This window comes from Entelurus aequoreus, linkage group LG23, assembly GCF_033978785.1.
Source record: "Entelurus aequoreus isolate RoL-2023_Sb linkage group LG23, RoL_Eaeq_v1.1, whole genome shotgun sequence".
NCBI classification, from domain to species: domain Eukaryota; kingdom Metazoa; phylum Chordata; class Actinopteri; order Syngnathiformes; family Syngnathidae; genus Entelurus; species Entelurus aequoreus.
In genome coordinates, this window is record NC_084753.1 from 9,047,739 (window position 1) to 9,065,472 (window position 17,734).

Genomic DNA, 17,734 nt, shown 5'->3' on the forward strand with positions numbered 1-17,734 from the left:
ATGAGCCCGTTGACCTACTATAAACTTAAACTGCAGCTCAGCTCGCTCGCAGTCCTGGTTTGAGGTGAAGGCTAATTACCTCTCAGTTCCAGCCACATCGACCCCTTCTGAGCGCCTATTTTCAGCTGCTGGGAATATTGTAAACAAGAAAAGAACCAGAGCATGTAGACATGCTAACCTTTCTTCATTACAACTGTTAGTCACTCACTGGAATGAGTAGAATTGGTTATTGTGTACTGTGTTGGACTGGATGTTTATTTTGCACATTTTGAAAGCAATACTTAATGTTTACAGTGCTCCAGAATATTTAGATTGGCACTTTTTTGTATTGGATGTTTATCTTTATTTTTGCACCTTTTAGCAAATAAGCAATACTTTCACTTTTGTTAAAATGTTTGCACTGTTGTTACATAATATTTCGTTTTGCACTTTTTTGTATTGGATGTTTATCTTTATTTTTGCACATTTTAAAGCAAAATAAGCAATACTTTTACTTTTGAAATGCTTATACTATTGCAGAATATTAAGATTGGCACTGGATGTTTACTTTTATATTTGCACATTAAAAAGCAAATAAGCTACTTTTAATTTTGTTAAATGTTAAAAGTTTTAAATGTTTACATTGTTACAGAATATTTAGTCATGTTGTTGTCAATGTTGACTGAGTGGCCATACTTTTTTTTTTTTGTAAATAAAAGCCATGCCTTTTGAAAAAACTGGCCTACTTTTATTTTTTCATCTTCATTTTAAATAAAATAAAATAAAAAATAATCGGTAAAAGGAAAAATAATCTATAGATGAATCGAAAAAATAATCTATAGATTAACCGATTAATTGAAAAAATAATCTATAGATTAATCGATAGAAAAATAATCGTTAGCTGCAGCCTTACATGCATGTGTGATGTATCATGTTGTATGCATGCATGTGTGATGTATCATGTTGTATGCATGCATGTGTGATGTATCATGTTGTATGCACGCATGTGTGATGTATCATGCTGTATGCACGCATGTGTGATGTATCATGTTGTATGCACGCATGTGTGATGTATCATGTTGTTTGCATGCATGTGTCATGTATCATGTATGCACGCATGTGTGATGTATCATGTTGTATGCACGCATGTGTGATGTATCATGTTGTATGCGCGCATGTGTGATGTATCATGTTGTATGCGCGCATGTGTGATGTATCATGTTGTATGCATGCATGTGTGATGTATCATGTTGTATGCATGCATGTGTGATGTATCATGTTGTATGCATGCATGTGTGATGCATCATGTTGTATGCATGCATGTGTGATGTATCATGTTGTATGCATGCATGTGTGATGTACCATGTATGCATGCATGTGTGATGTATCATGTTGTATGCATGCATGTGTGATGCATCATGTTGTATGCATGCATGTGTGATGTATCATGTTGTATGCATGCATGTGTGATGCATCATGTTGTATGCGTGCATGTTCCAAATACACTCAAACAGTTGGGACACCCCTGTCTTTTTCATTTGTACATTTTAATATATTGTTGTAGCATGTATTTAAAGTACATTTTTTTATGTCTAATGTTTAAGAACTCAGACCACTTAAGACATTGTAAATGTGACCTTAAAACTGAGGTTAGTACCATCAACACCCCTACATGTGACCACTAATTAATAACTCTTTAGGAATAACGTTAATGCAATGACTATTAAATCTGTATGCTTGAGTGTTTTTCCACTTTTCTCCTGCCAAAACCTCCCTTTCCAAATGTCTCTTTCAGATTTCAGAAAAGCTGGGGAAAATATACAGTGAAATGGTCTTCCTCCAGGGCTTTGTCCACTGTGACCCCCACCCTGGAAACGTGCTGGTCCGAAAATGCCCCAAAACGAAGAAGGCTGAGATTGTTCTTCTCGACCACGGCCTTTATCAGGTTAGGAATCTTCAGGCCTTGCAGAGCACCAACAACAGACAAACCTCCCAATGTTGCACTCCATTTTCCGTGGGCTGACTGAGACTTGGAGTAAATAAATGACACGAAACTCAGACATATTTATTACAGCTCCAGCAGACTAAAAGCTCTTGGATGAGCAACTATTTCCATGTTCTTAGCAGAGTGCAGGGTGCCGTGTTCAAATTGGACTTAACCGTCAAGATACACAACACACAAATGCTCTTTAATTAGCAGCATTCGTTAACTAGCACAGTGTTTTTCAACCACTGTGCCGCGGCACACTAGTGTACCTTGAGATATTGTCTGGTGTGCCGTGGGAGAATATGTAATTTCATTAATTCAATTGGGTTAAAAATATTTTTTGCAAACCAGTAACTATAATCTGCAAATGTGTTGTTGTTGAATGTCGGTGCTGTCTAGAGCTCGACAGAGTAACCGTGTAATACTCTTCCATATCAGTGGATGGCAGCAGGTAGCTAATTGCTTTGTAGATGTGGGAAACAGCGGGAGGCAGTGTGCAGGTAAAAAGGTGTCTAATGCTTAAACCAATTAAAGCTGCAAGCAGCATTGGTCGGGTCCGCCTTTTGGCAGGTGCTAGTCCTAGGTGTCCAATACTTTTGTCCAGTGGTAGTCCTGAGTGAGACCTACATAGAGGTTTTTGTTTCGTGTCTCTACGATATTGGTACTGGGAGTTAGAGGAAGTTGCGTCTGAGTTCACATTGTCATTATAGGCTATTGTGTGTATTGAGGCCAAAGAAGGTCTAATTGCATTTTCGTTGTCATTTTTGGCACCGTAGCAGCATCAGTGCTGCGGGTCTTTGAAGGCGCGTAAAATCAAAACGGTAGCACTAATCACAACTCTTTCATCAACTTTTAATCAGAAGGGTTCAATCTCTCTCCTGTAGCAGTTTGAAGCCGAAACGACAAACGCGCTCAGAGGAGATAATGTTTGATGTTTGGTGACCGTTTGGTACAAAAATGTTGTTTTGAAATGGAGATTACAAACTTCCTGTTGATTTTTGCTGAAGGATGTCAATCTATGAAATGTAGGTCTAAGTGAGACCTACGTAGAAGTATTTGTTTCATGTCTCTACGACGTTCCTACCGGAAGTTATAAGCAGTTTTGTCTGAGTTTTCCTCTAAAAAGCAGTTTTTTCTCTGTTTTATTTAAAAATTGCTCTAGAGCACAATTTTGAGTTTCGGGGTTGGGTTATTTTTTGAGATCGCAATTTCCACCAGTCCCGATGTGTGTGAGAAGTTTGGTGAGTTTTGAAGTATTTTAAGGGGGTCAAATTAGAGGTCAAAGATGTAAAAAACAGTGTTTTTAGTACATTTTTGTCTAAAATGGGAAATTGCCAACTTCCTGTTGGTTTTCGCCCGAAGATGTAAAATTATGAGTTGTAGGTCTAAAGCAGACCTACATACAGGTTTTTGTTTCATGTCTCTACGACCTTCCTAGTGGGAGTTACAGGCAGTTGGTTTTTTTTTTTTCCTAGGGGGCGCTAGAGCTTAATTTTGTTTTTTGGGGTTAGGTTTTTTTATTAAAGTGTGCTGGCACACTTTTTGGATGTGTGTAAAAAATTTGGTGAGTTTTGAAGCATGTTAAGGGGGGCGAAGTAGTGCGCAAAGCTGCGGAAGAAGAAAGAAAGAAAGAAGGAAAGAATAATAAAACCTTACAATAACAATAGGTTCCTTTGTAACCAGTACAAAGGACTCCCTGGGGGAGTCCTTTGTACAGGGTACAGGGCGGACCCTAAAAATATAAAAAAGGCGAGTGCCCCTAAGAAAAGGCATTGAAGCTTAGGGAAGGCTATGCAAAACTAAACTAAAATTGAACTGGCTACAAAGTAAACAAAAACTGAATGCTGGACGACAGCAAAGACTTACGGCGGGTGGAGCAGATGGCGTCCACAAAGTACATCCGTACATGACATGACAATCAACACCAAAATAGGATTGCCACACAAGAACTAAAACACTACACACAGAAAAACACATAAAAAATGTTTTACACAAAAACAAAATAAAATCACAATATTAAAAACATTGAAGATACAGTTTAGAACGTCACTATTTGATCCCCTGCTGATTGTGTGTTTAATAATAGAACATGCATTTTAAACACACAGACAAAAGAAAGTAAATAAAAGTTATGAATCAGTTTGTAGTAGGGTTGTCCCGATACCAAAATGTATGTCAATACTATCCAACTACGAAAACATTTCAATTGTGGCTTTATTTGAACAGAAAATCTTACAATGCAATTAAAATATGTTTCCTATTGCACTCATTTTAGAAGGTTAAAATATAAATTAGAGGGCATTAAACACACTGGGCTTTTCTTATTGCACTCAAAGAACAATTTAAAATGTTCCATAATCAAGAGTCAGACTAGAAGCTTTATTAATATAATATTAAGTTATTTATGATTCATGGTTGCCAATTCTGGTCTGTGCTTTAAGAAAAATACAATTATTAGTCGGCACTAAAATTAAAACTATGGATAAATGTGGTTAACTTATGAGAGTAGTGTGTGTGTGTTTGTGAGAATGTCAACGTGTTGTCTGAGTGACGTCAGTGAGTGAGTGGGTGAGTAAAGAGAGGGAGCGGTAGCGTGTGCACTGCGCAGTAGAGTGATGAACGTGTCCTGCAAAACTAATAATAAAGCAACTAGATTGTCCCAAATCGGCGGCCCCGAGTTCTAACCGGAGAACGGAGCTTAGCAGACCTGTTGTAAAGTGAAGGGTGTTACCTCCGAGGAAAACATCGACCCTGAAGGGAACGTGTACCCTGTGCTCCTCGACTACAGTCTGCACCGGAGCAGAACAACAGGACAGACCGTACAACCCTAGTTTGTAGTATAGTATTTGATTTGTAGTACAGCAAAATATGACTTTTATGTATTATTTTAAGCTGTCTCTTTCTGTTGTTTGAAATGTTGTGCAGACGCCTTGGCCATAGTTCAATAAACACTTCCCACGTCCACTGTGTTTTGTGCCCAGGTGCTACAGCCAGACTTCCGGATGAACTACTGTCGCCTTTGGCAGGCTCTTATTCGTCGAGACATGACTGGTGTGGAGCGTTACAGTCGCAAACTGGGAGCTGGAGATCTCTATCCTCTGTTTGCTTGTATACTCACTGCCCGTTCCTGGACCGCCGTCAATTCTGGCATCAGCTCTGTGCCCGTCACATCGTCTGAGGTAGGAGTTGCGTGGGTCCCTAGGGACAAATCGGCATGCAGTGAATCTGGAAAGTATTCGCAGCGCTTCACTTTTTTTGGATGGGAAGTGTTGTTTTTTTATCCAAGATGTCTCTGTACATTGCTGCATTCATCTTTCCCTCTATCCTGACGAGTCCCCCAATTCCTAAACTTTTGACTAAGAAATGGCTTCTGTCTGGCCTCTCTACCAGACGAGCCTGATTGGTGGATAGTCCTTCTGGAAGGTTCTCCTCTCTCCACAGAGGAATGCTGTAGATCTGACAGAGTGACCATGGTCTTGTTCACCTCCCTGACTAGGCTAAGATGAGTACAACAATGTACAGAGACATCCTGGATGAAATCCAACACTTCCCATCCAACCTGATGAGCTTGAAGAGGTGTTGCAAAGAGGAATTGGTGAAACTACGCAAAGATAGGTGTGGCATCGTGTTAAAAAAGACTCGAGGCTGTAATTTCTGCCAAAGGTGCATCAACTAAGTATTGAGCAAAGGCTGTCAATACTCAAGTACATGTGATTTTTTACTTAATATAGATTTGCATTAAAAACAAACAAACACTTCATGTTGTCATTATGGGGTATTTTGTGAAGAATTTTGAGGCCAGAAAAATGAATTATTTCCGTTTTGGAAAAAGGCTATAACATAAGAAAATGTGGAAAAAGTGAAGCGCTGTGAATACTTTCTGGATACACTATACTTATACAAATCCATATCAAAATTATTTTAACTAGAGATATCCGATAATATCGAACTATTATCGGCCGATAAATGCTTTAAAATGTAATATCGGAAATTATCTGTATCGGTTTCAAAAAGTAAAATGTATGACTTTTTAAAAGGCCGCTGTGTACACGGACGTAGGGAGAAGTACAGAATGCCAATAAACCTTAAAGGCACTGCCTTTGCATGCCGGCCCAGTCACATAATATCTACACCTTTTCACACACACAAGTGAATGCAAGGCATACTTGGTCAACAGCCATACAGGTCACACTGGGGGTGGCCGTATAAACAAGTTTAACACTGTTACAAATATGCGCCACACTGTGAACCCACACCAAACAAGAATGACAAACACATTTCGGGAGAACATCCGCACCGTAACATAACATAAACACAACAGAACAAATACCCAGAACCCCTTGCAGCACTAACTCTTCCGGGACGCTACAATATACACACCCCCCCACCCCACCCACCTCAACCCTGCCCACCTCAACCTCCTCATGCTCTCTCAGGGAGAGCATGTCCCAAATTCCAAGCTGCTGTTTTGAGGCATATTAAAAAAAAAAAAATGCACTTTGTGACTTCAATAATAAATATGGCAGTGCCATGTAGGCATTTTTTTCCATAACTTGAGTTGATTTATTTTGTAAAACCTTGTTACATTGTTTAATGCATCCAGCGGGGCATCACAACAAAATTAGGCATAATAATGTGTTCATTCCACCACTGTATATATTGGTATCGCTTGATATCGGAATCGGTAATTAAGAGTTGGACAATATCGGAATATCGGATATCGGCAAAAAAGCCATTGTCTGACATCTCTAATTTTAACCCAATGTGGCATCTGGGTCAAAAAGTTTGGGGACCCCTGCTCTATGTGGATTACACCGCAAGAAAACTTTGGAACACTGGGCATGAAGGCATTGAAACCAAATAAAGAAAATGGCCTTTAATAAGATTTTAGCTAATAATTATTAGAGTTCCAAACAACTTTTAGTTTACAATAAAGACGCTTCCGGTGCTTTTAGTTGGGTTAAACATTTTGTTTTTCAATATGAAAGAGCAGCGAATAATTGCATATACTTACAATTCATTCTGGGCCTCCTATTTCCCTTCATGTCTTTGTACTTTGTCTCTATGGATGTGAAATGGTCTTCAATTGTATTCATCATGATCCAAAAGGGATAAGCGGTAGAAAAAGGATGCATGGATGATCCCAAAAAAGTCCTACATTTGATGTTGTGAAACCTGCGGATACCCTGTGAGCTCTGCTGCTACTACAGCCATGAGACTTGTCGTTTTTATCTCTGTAAAAATATAACATATTTTCAGTTTTTCTTCTTTTTTCTCCGACCTACAATGTGTGTTAAAATCTTGATCCGTCTCTTTGCCATACCTGCCAACAACTACGGTTTTCCCGTAATGATTAATAATAGATTTTATTTGTAAAAGCACTTTACATTGAACAAACTACCTCAAAGTGCTACAGTGCATTTTAAAATAAAACAAAAACAAAAAAAACAACAATGCTAGGACCACAAATAGCTGCCCCCAACAAGTAAAATAAATAGAAAAAATAAATAAAAACTAGAACAGCCTAATAGCTAGAACTAGCATACATATATCTTTTTTAAAAAAAAGGCTTTTTTTAAAAAGAAGGGTTTTTCAGCCTTTTTTAAAAAGCATTCACAGTCTGTGGTGCCCTCAGGTGGTCAGGGAGAGCGTTCCACAGACTGGGAGCGGCGAAGCAGAAATCCCGGTCTTATAGTTCGGAGGTTGGAGGAGGTTAGCCTGTCCGGAGCGGAGGTGTCGTGTGGAGGATTTGGGGGTGAGCAGTTCTTTGAGGTAGAGGGGGGCATTTCCATGGAGGCACTGGTGAGTTAGTAGGGAGACTTTGTATTCAATCCTGAGTGGAACAGGAAGCCAGTGAAGGCATTTGAGAACTGGTGTGATGTGGTCATATTTCCGCACTCTCATCAGGATCCTAGCAGCACTATTCTGTATGTACTGCAGCTTTTGGATGTTTTGCTGGGGATCCCCACAAGAAGTGAGTTGCAGTAGTTGAGCCTGGAGGACACAATGAGTAGGGTTTTTGAGTTGCCCAATAATATATCATCTTTGTAATTCCCATATATTCCCATTAATTCCCATATAGTCCCATTCATTCCCATATATTCCCATATAGTCCCATTCATTCCCATGGACGGTGTCCAACTTTGAATAATCAAAAAATGGTCAATATTTCCAAACTTCCCGAGCTTAACTTCCTCTGGTAAATTTCTGGAAATTTAGACAGTGTCCAACTTTGAATCATCAAAAAATTGTCAATATTTCCAAACTTCCCAGGCTTAACTTCCCGTAGTAAATTTCCGGAAAGTTTCCGGAAATTTGGACAGTGTCCAACTTTGAATAATCAAAAAATGGTCAATATTTCCAAACTTCCCATGGTAAATTTCCGGAAAGTTTCCAGAACTTTGGATTGTGTCCAACTTTGAATAATCAAAAAATGGTCAATATTTCCAAACTTCCCAAGCTTAACTTCCCGTGGTAAATTTCCGGAAAGTTTCCGGAAATTTGGACGGTGTCCAACTTTGAATAATCAAAAAATGGTCAATTTTTCCAAACTTCCCGAGCTTAACTTCCCGTGGTAAATTTCCGGAAATTTGGACGGTGTCCAACTTTGAATAATCAAAAAATTGTCAATATTTCCAGACTTCCCGTGGTAAATTTCCGGAAATTTACTGGAAACTTTCCACCCCTTTGCCACCCTAATTGTAATTGCCATGAACTGTATAATAATAATAATAATACCTGGGATTTATATAGCGCTTTTCTAAGTACCCAAAGTCGCTTTGTAGAACCCATGTATGTTTTTATTTCAATATGCACCAAAGTGTCTGCTAGAAAGTGTATACTAGTATTAGAGCAGTATTATTATGTGCATTATCTTGAGTTTTCCAGTCATGTTATGATAAGTTGTCAGTGATGCACCAGAAGGAACATAGAAAACATCAGCAGTCAATGTCTGTCTTTCCAGGATGTTGAGATTCGGACCAACGCCGCCTTGTACCTGCCTCAGATCAGCCACCTGCTGAACCGACTTCCTCGCCAGATGTTGCTGCTGTTGAAGACCAACGACCTGCTGAGGGGGATAGAGACCACCTTACACACCAGAGCATCCTCGTCCTCTTTCATCAACATGTCACGCTGCTGCATACGAGCCCTGGCCAGGTAGCACACATCTTGACTTACCCTATGTCTTTTTATTTGACTTCATTCTTTTATTGGACATAAAACAACACAAGATATGTTTACAATTAGTGCAGCAACACAAACACCCTCCCTTCCCCATCTGCTTCCTACACTTAACTTAGACTTCCTTTTATTGTCATTCAAATTTGAACTTGCAGTACAGATAAGAAGGACAGCTTGTTGCATTAGCTCATGGTAGTGCAGGATAAAAGAACAATAAGGTGCAGATATAAATAAATAGATTCAATATATTGCACTTTTGCCTATGCATCCATGTATATGGATGCATGTTATACATGTTAAAGTAGCAATGATTGTCACACACTAGGTGTGGCGAAATTATTCTCTGCATTTGACCCATCACCCTTGATCACCCCCTGGGAGGTGAGGGGAGCAGTGAGCAGCAGCGGTAGCCGTGCCCGGGAATTATTTTTTGGTGATTTAACCCCCAATTCCAACCCTTATAAACCCAGTGTTTCCCACACATTCATTTATTTGTGGCGGCCCGCCACGAAAGCATTACGTCCGCCACAAAAAAATATACCGTAATTTCCGGACTATAAGCCGCTACTTTTCCCCCTCGTTCTGGTCCCTGCGGCTTATACAAGGGTGCGGCTTATTTACGGCCTGTTCTTCTCCGACACCGACGAAGAGGATTTCGGTGGTTTTAGTACGCAGGAGGAAGACGATGACACAATGATTAAAGACTGAATTTTCATATACCGGTAGGCTGGTTATTTTGATAACGTACAGGCGAGCACTTTGTATTACTTTGCACCGTTGTATTATTTGTACTCTGCACGAATGCTGTTCGCCATGTCAAAGATGTGAAAGATTGATTGAAAGATGTATTGTTAATAAATGGGACGCTTTGCGTTCCCAAACAGTCATCTCTGTCCCGACAATCCCCTCCGTGGTAGCAGGAACCCCTATATACTGCGGTAATTACACATCAAAACCCTGCGGCTTATAGTCGGGTGCGGCTTATATATGGAGCAATCTGTATTTTCCCCTAAATTTAGCTGGTGCGGCTTATAGTCAGGTGCGGCTTATAGTCCGGAAATTACGGTATATATTTATTTTTTATTTTTTTTTGTCCTGTCCAGCTTCTCAGGCAAATCATATAGTTGATGTAGATGCCCATATAGGCTGTTCAGATTTACTTTACAAAAGAGAAGTGTAGGATACTTCTCTTGTTGCCTTATTTGTATTTGACCACTACTGTTTTCTGTTTATTTGTTACTGACTGTGGCAGGACACCTCTGCCTCTGTTTCACTTTATGTTGCTGGTAAATAATATGGTTGTAGTAGTAGGCTAAAGTTAAATTATTTAGTAAGCACTAATTAAAGGGGCAGAGCTTTAAGAGACATTTTAGCTTTTATATTTTATAAGATATATTTTTTGTAAGAAACACAATTAATAAATATATTTCAGTGAATAAGTTATTGTTCAAATCTGTATATAAATATGTTCATAACGTGTTGTAATTATATTGTAAAATGGATGAATGGATGGATGGATGGACGTTTAAAACAAAACTGTTATTATTAATTAGTAAGTATACATTTTTTGAGCCTTTTTAGAGAAAATCATATCATTGTAGTAAATTATGCAAATCACTCGATGATGTCATGGTGACCACGCCCATAGCCACGCCCCCACCGCCACAGGAATCTTGGCAGTTTATGGGAAACACTGTCCACACAGTAGCTCAGTTCCAAAGGATGGAAAGGACAATGCAGGTATAAAATAGACAAAAAATGTACCGTAGTAGCAATATAAAATATAACATATATGTAATATTTACATAATACATACAGTATACAGTATATGATATATACTGATATATTATATTATATGTTTAAATACAATTTATACCAATGAGCATGTACAATATTACAGTATATGTAACAGCTGCAGCATAAAACAGAGAGTAGATCCAGCAGAAAATAGACACAATAAAGAAAGAGAGGTAGCTAACGTGTCAGGTGTCAGGTAATAGACATATATCATCTATTGTTGTATGGCCAGTGTTTTATACAGCTGGATGGAGTGTGCAATGATAGAAGGAATTCAAAGGAGCTACTGTGATGTGCTGCCACTCATCAAACAATTTTTGAGTTGCCCTTCAAGTACATGTACAATTTGCTGCTCTCTCTCTTTCAACCTCATGAGGAATTTGATCTGCACTCTTTTCTTTTCCTGTCATTGTGTTGATGTGGACTGTGCTTAGTCACGGAAGCTCTCACTTCTCTTCTGACAGACACAAGAGGAGTAAGACTCAGTCCCGGAGGAAACGTCTGCAGATCACCTTGACGGAGTCCTTCAACCTCTGGCGACTCAGCGTCTACCAATTGTTCCTGTGGTTGAAGAGCTCAGTGTTGGGACGAGGCCTCTGGACTCTGCATGGACTCCTACACTGACACAAGTGAGTGCCGGGCCATGAAGAAGGATTCTAGTTCCCAGAACATATGCCTTTAATGACATGGATCTTTCAATAAACGTCGTATTCTACCACTATAGAGCGCACCGTATATAAGTTGCACCCATGGGGACGGCGTGGCGTAGTTGGGACAGTAGCCGTGCCAGCAACCTGAGGGTTCCTGGTTCGATCCCCAGCTTCTACCAACCTAGTCACGTCCGTTGTGTCCTCACCCTTGCTCCTGATGGGTGGTGGTTAGGGCCTTGCATTACAGCCATCAGTGTGTGAATGTGGAAATAGTGTCAAAGCGCTTTGAGTACCTTGAAGGTAGAAAAGCGCTACACAAGTACAACCCATTTACCATTTACCCCCTAAATTGTAGGGAAAAAATATATTTTCCATATATTAGCCAAGTAGCAGAATGCAAAATGACTTCTTTAAATGTTTTACATATCTTAATTGTTTCCAAACGGTGTCTGTGACAGGGCAGTAAAACAGCTGATCAAACAAAACAGAAGTCATGGTCATGGACCCACTAGCTGCGCGAGCTAGCTCTCCAATTAGCTAAACAGACTCAATAACTCCACGCTGACGTCTTGGTGAATTTACCGAGGACTTTTTGAAACTGAAATCACAAAAATAGTGCTGTTGTATGTTAATAATACTAACACAGACACTCGTACATGTGTTAGCATATTAGCTAATGCTAACGAGGCTAGCGTCATCACTATACGGTAGCACGTACAAATATGCACGACTACAGACGTCACTCATGGGACGCTGAAATTGTGTTAGTTATATTGTAAATCTTACCAACGCCGCTTGAAACGATGAAGAAAGAATCCACACGGTTTGAAGAGGAGCGGCCCTTCTACTTCAGGTGGAAAGCACTAAATAGAAGGACACTGCAGCAAACTCCAACAAAATAACAAAACACATATTCAGTGTACTTGTTGCATTGAAAGAAAAATGGTATTATGTCAGTCAGCAAAGAAAAATTAGCCGCAGGGATCAAAGTGTAGGAAAAAAGTTGTGGTTTGGTCTTACATGTGTGTGCCAGCAGGTACAAACCCTGTTTCCATATGAGTTGGGAAATGGTGTTAGATGTAAATATAAACGGAATACAATGATTTGCAAATCCTTTTCAAGCCATATTCAGTTGAATATGCTACAAAGACAACATATTTCATGTTCAAACTCATAAACTTTTTTTTTTTTTTGCAAATAATAATTAACTTAGAATTTCATGGCTGCAACATCTGCCAAAGTAGTTGGGAAAGGGCATGTTCACCACTGTGTTACATGGCCTTTCCTTTTAACAACACTCAGTAAAGGTTTGGGAAGTGAGGAGACACATTTTTGAAGTGGAATTCTTTCCCATTCTTGCTTGATGTACAGCTTAAGTTGTTCAACAGTCTCCCTTCTGCTATTTTAGGTGCCACACATTTTCAATGTCTGGACTACAGGCAGGCTAGTCTAGTACCCGCACTCTTTTACTATGAAGCCACGTTGATGTAACACGTGGCTTGGCATTGTCTTGCTGAAATAAGCAGGGGCGTCCATGGTAACGTTGCTTGGATGGCAACATATGTTGCTCCAAAAGCTGTATGTACCTTTCAGCATTAATGGTGCCTTCACAGATGTGTAAGTTACCCATGTCTTGGCCACTAATACACCCCCATACCATCACACATGCTGCCTTTTACACTTTCACCCTAGAACAGTCCGGATGGTTCTTTTCCTCTTTGGTCCGGAGGACACAACGTCCACAGTTTCCAAAAAAAATTTGAAATGTGGACTCGTCAGACCACAGAACACTTTTCCACTTTGCATCAGTCCATCTTAGATGAGCTCAGGCCCAGCGAAGCCGACGGCGTTTCTGGGTGTTGTTGATAAACGGTTTTCACCTTGCATAGGAGAGTTTTAACTTGCACTTACAGATGTAGCGACCAACTGTAGTTACTGACAGTGGTTTTCTGAAGTGTTCCTGAGCCCATGTGGTGATATCCTTTACACACTGATGTGGCTTGTTGATGCAGTACAGCCTGAGGGATGGAAGGTCACGGGCTTAGCTGCTTACCTGCAGTGATTTCTCCACATTCTCTCAACCCTTTGATGATATTACGGAGCGTAGATGGTGAAATCCCTCAATTCCTTGCAATAGCTGCTTGAGAAAGGTTGTTCTTAAACTGTTCAACAATTTGCTCAGGCATTTGTTGACAAAGTGGTGACCCTCGCCCCTTCCTTGTTTGTGAATGACTGAGCATTTCATGAAATCTACTTTTATACCCAATCATGGCACCCACCTGTTCCCAATTAGCCTGCACACCTGTGGGATGTTCCAAATAAGTCTTTGATGAGCATTCCTCAACTTTATCAGTATTTATTGCCACCTTTCCCAACTTCTTTGTCACGTGTTGCTGCCATCAAATTAGAAAGTTAATGAATATTTGCAACAAAAAAAAGTTTATGAGTTTGAACATCAAATATGTTGTCTTTGTAGCATATTCAACTGAATATGGCTTGAAAAGGATTTGCAAATCATTGTATTCCGTTTATATTTACATCTAACACCATTTCCCAACTCATATAGAAAAGGGGTTTGTATATATATATATATTTATGTGTATATATATATATATATATATTTATGTGTATATATATATATATATATATATATATATATATATACCGTAATTTCCGAACTATAAGCCGCTACTTTTTCCCCTCGTTTTGGTCCCTGCGGCTTTTACGGCGGTGCGGCTTTTTTACGGCTTTTTTTACGCCGTACGGTAACCAGGGGCGCGCACTACCGAGGATGCGCGAGACCGAGGCAGACATCTGGCGCCAGGTAACGAGAGCAAAACAAAGAGTAGGAGAGCGTCAGCGACAGTTTGCGCGAAGGAAGTGTTCATGCAAACACCCTCAATATGGAAAACAAACGGAGAAGTGCATATGATGCTGCTTTTAAGTTAAAGGCAATCGATCTGGCTGTCAAAGAAGGAAATAGAGCTGCTGCACGTACCCTTGACATCAATGAATCAATGGTGAGACGTTGGAGACGGCAGCACAGGAGCGCCAAAAAGGGGGGGTAAATGAGACGGATTCTAGGGGCCCATGATGGAGGGGGGCCCCTAATGATGATGAAATTATAATACAGAAAAAATAATGACACTAAGTTATTAACTAACATATAATCACACATGTTTTATTTTCCATGTCCTGGTAACAATACTTTTATTTGTTTTGGAAGCATCAACACCTGCAGGGCCCTCCCTTCCCCCCCCCTCTATTTACGTAAAATGGTTCAGTCCGACTGGATCAGCTGCAGGTAGAGCACCGGCTATTCGTCACAGACAGACAGCGCCACAGCGGGCAAAGCGGAGGAGACAGCAGTATGCCTCAAAAATCAGGCAGCCAAAAAAGAAAGGAAAATGAAATAAGAGAGGAGAAGGAGTTGAAGGGTCGACAATATGTCACCCAATATTTCCCAAAAAAAGGTGGGTTTGTTAGTTGTGGTGGAAAGTTATGCATATTAACTTTGTCCCTGTCTGTGGTAATAAGCTAGCTCACTTTTCTCAGCATGTTAGCTCAAGAAAACTCTGGATTTTTACATTTGACTGCTATATTAGTTACATAATCAATCCAGTCAAACATTTATCGAGCTGTTCTTATTCAATAATAGTTGATCTCCCCTCTGAAAATGAATTCCATTGTATTCAGAGTGCTCAGTTCTTCCCCTACTGTACATGTCAACTGTGATGCTGTTCTTCTTTTAAAAATATGGTAATGATAGTCAAAAATACCATTAAAATGCATAATTGTATGTAAAATAGCATCAAAAAAATGTTGCCGCTGTGTTGGGGGCCCTGTAAAGATTCTTTTCATGGGGCCCAAAATCCCTAGTGGCGCCCCTGCGGCAGCATGAAGAACTGATTCAATGCAAAAAGACAAAAAAATCCTTCAGAGGTAATAAAAGCAGATGGCCGGAGCCGTTGATTCCACTGACGAAGAGGAAGGTTTTGAGAGTGAGAACAAAGGAGAGAGAGTGGCTGACGACGGCATTTTGGACCTGTTCTTCTCCGACACCGACCAAGAGGATTTCAGTGGTTTTAGTACTTAGACTTAGACTTAGACAAACTTTAATGATCCACAAGGGAAATTGTTCAACACAGTAGCTCAGTTACAATGATGGAAAGTGTAAGTAAGGATGGAAAGGACAATGCAGGTATAAATAGACTAAAAAAGCTATAAAAAAAATCTAACATATATACGAATATATACATAATATGTGTACAGAATAATTTATATACAGATATATTATATTATGTTTATAACATATATACAATATAAACCAATGACCATGTACAATATTACAGTATATATAACAGCAGCAGCATAAAATATAGAGTAGGTCCAGCAGGAGGAAGACGATGACACAATGATTGAACACTGACTACCGGTAATACCGTTGTATTATTTGTACTCTGCACGAATGCTGTTCGCCATGTCAAAGATGTGAAAGTTCGATTGAATGATTGAAAGATTTATTGTTAATAACTGGGACGCTTTGCGTTCCCAAACAGTCATCTCTGTCCCGACAATCCCCTCCGTGGTAGCAGGAACCCCGATATACTACGCTAATTACACATCAAAACCCTGCGGCTTATAGTCGGGTACGGCTTATATATGGAGCAATCTGTATTTTCCCCTAAATTTAGCTGGCGCGGCTTATAGTCAAGTGCGGCTTATAGTCCGGAAATTACGGTGTGTATATATATATATATATGTATATATATATATGTATATATACATACATATATATATATATATATAAAAATATATATATATAAAATATATATATATGTAAGTATGTATGTATATATGTATGTATGTATATATATGTATGTATGTATGTATATATATGTATGTATATATATATGTATGTATGTATATATATGTATGTATGTATGTATATATATATGTATGTATGTATATATATATGTATGTATGTATATATATGTATGTGTATATATATGTATGTATATATATGTATGTATATATATATGTATGTATGTATATATATATATGTATGTATGTATATATATATATGTATGTATGTATATATATATATATATATGTATGTATATATATGTATGTATGTATATATATATATGTATGTATATATATGTATGTATATATATATATGTATGTATGTATATGTATGTATGTATATATATATGTATGTATGTATATATATGTATGTATGTATATGTATGTATGTATATGTATGTATATGTATGTATATATATATATATATATATATATATATATATATATATATATATATATATATATATATATATATATATATATATATATATATATACATATATATATATATATATATACACACTTCAGAAACCCACTGTCAGTAACTACAGTCCACATTTCAAATTGTTTTGGAAACTGTGGACAGCGTACCCTCCGGACCAAAGAGGAAAAGAACCATCCGGATTGTTCTAGGTGCAAAGTGTAAAAGGCAGCATGTGTGATGGTATGGGGGTGTATTAGTGGCCAAGACATGTTCTAGGGTGAAAGTGTAAAAGGCAGCATGTGTGATGGTATGGGGGTGTATTAGTGGCCAAGACATGTTCTAGGGTGAAAGTGTAAAAGGCAGCATGTGTGATGGTATGGGGGTGTATTAGTGGTCAAGACATGGGTAACTTACACATCTGTGAAGGCACCATTAATGCTGAAAGGTACATACAGCTTTTGGAGCAACATATGTTGCCATCCAAGCAACGTTACCATGGACGCCCCTGCTTATTTCAGCAAGACAATGCCAAGCCACGTGTTACATCAACGTGGCTTCATAGTAAAAGAGCGTGGGTACTAGACTGGCCTGCCTGTAGTCCAGACCTGTCTCCCATTGAAAAATATGAAGCCTAAAATAGCACAAGGGAGACCCCCGGACTGTTGAACAACTTAAGCTGTACATCAAGCAAGAATGGGAAAGAATTCCACTTCAAAAATGTGTCTCCTCACTTCCCAAACCTTTACTGTGTGTTGTTAAAAGGAAAGGCCATGTAACACAGTGGTGAACATGCCCTTTCCCAACTACTTTGGCACGTGTTGCAGCCATGAAATTCTAAGTTAATTATTA

The 17,734-nt window shown here is 38.9% G+C and overlaps 1 protein-coding gene across 4 annotated transcripts in view; it reads left to right on the forward strand.

Moving 5' to 3' along the window:
• adck1 (aarF domain containing kinase 1) overlaps window positions 1-17,734 on the forward strand; it is a 59,196-nt gene that overhangs the window by 28,322 nt on the left and 13,140 nt on the right. For 3 of the 4 annotated variants that reach the window (XR_009824146.1, XR_009824144.1, XR_009824145.1), the window contains exons 9-12: window positions 1,775-1,924; window positions 4,948-5,145; window positions 8,931-9,124; window positions 11,410-11,574. Coding sequence is in view for 1 of the 4 variants with exons in the window: in XM_062033846.1 (XP_061889830.1) it covers window positions 1,775-1,924; window positions 4,948-5,145; window positions 8,931-9,124; window positions 11,410-11,569 (702 nt within the window). In the remaining 3 variants the exon portion in view is untranslated. Of the gene's footprint in view, window positions 1-1,774; window positions 1,925-4,947; window positions 5,146-8,930; window positions 9,125-11,409; window positions 11,669-17,734 lie in introns of those variants that run through there. The other variant, XM_062033846.1, reaches the window with a different exon arrangement.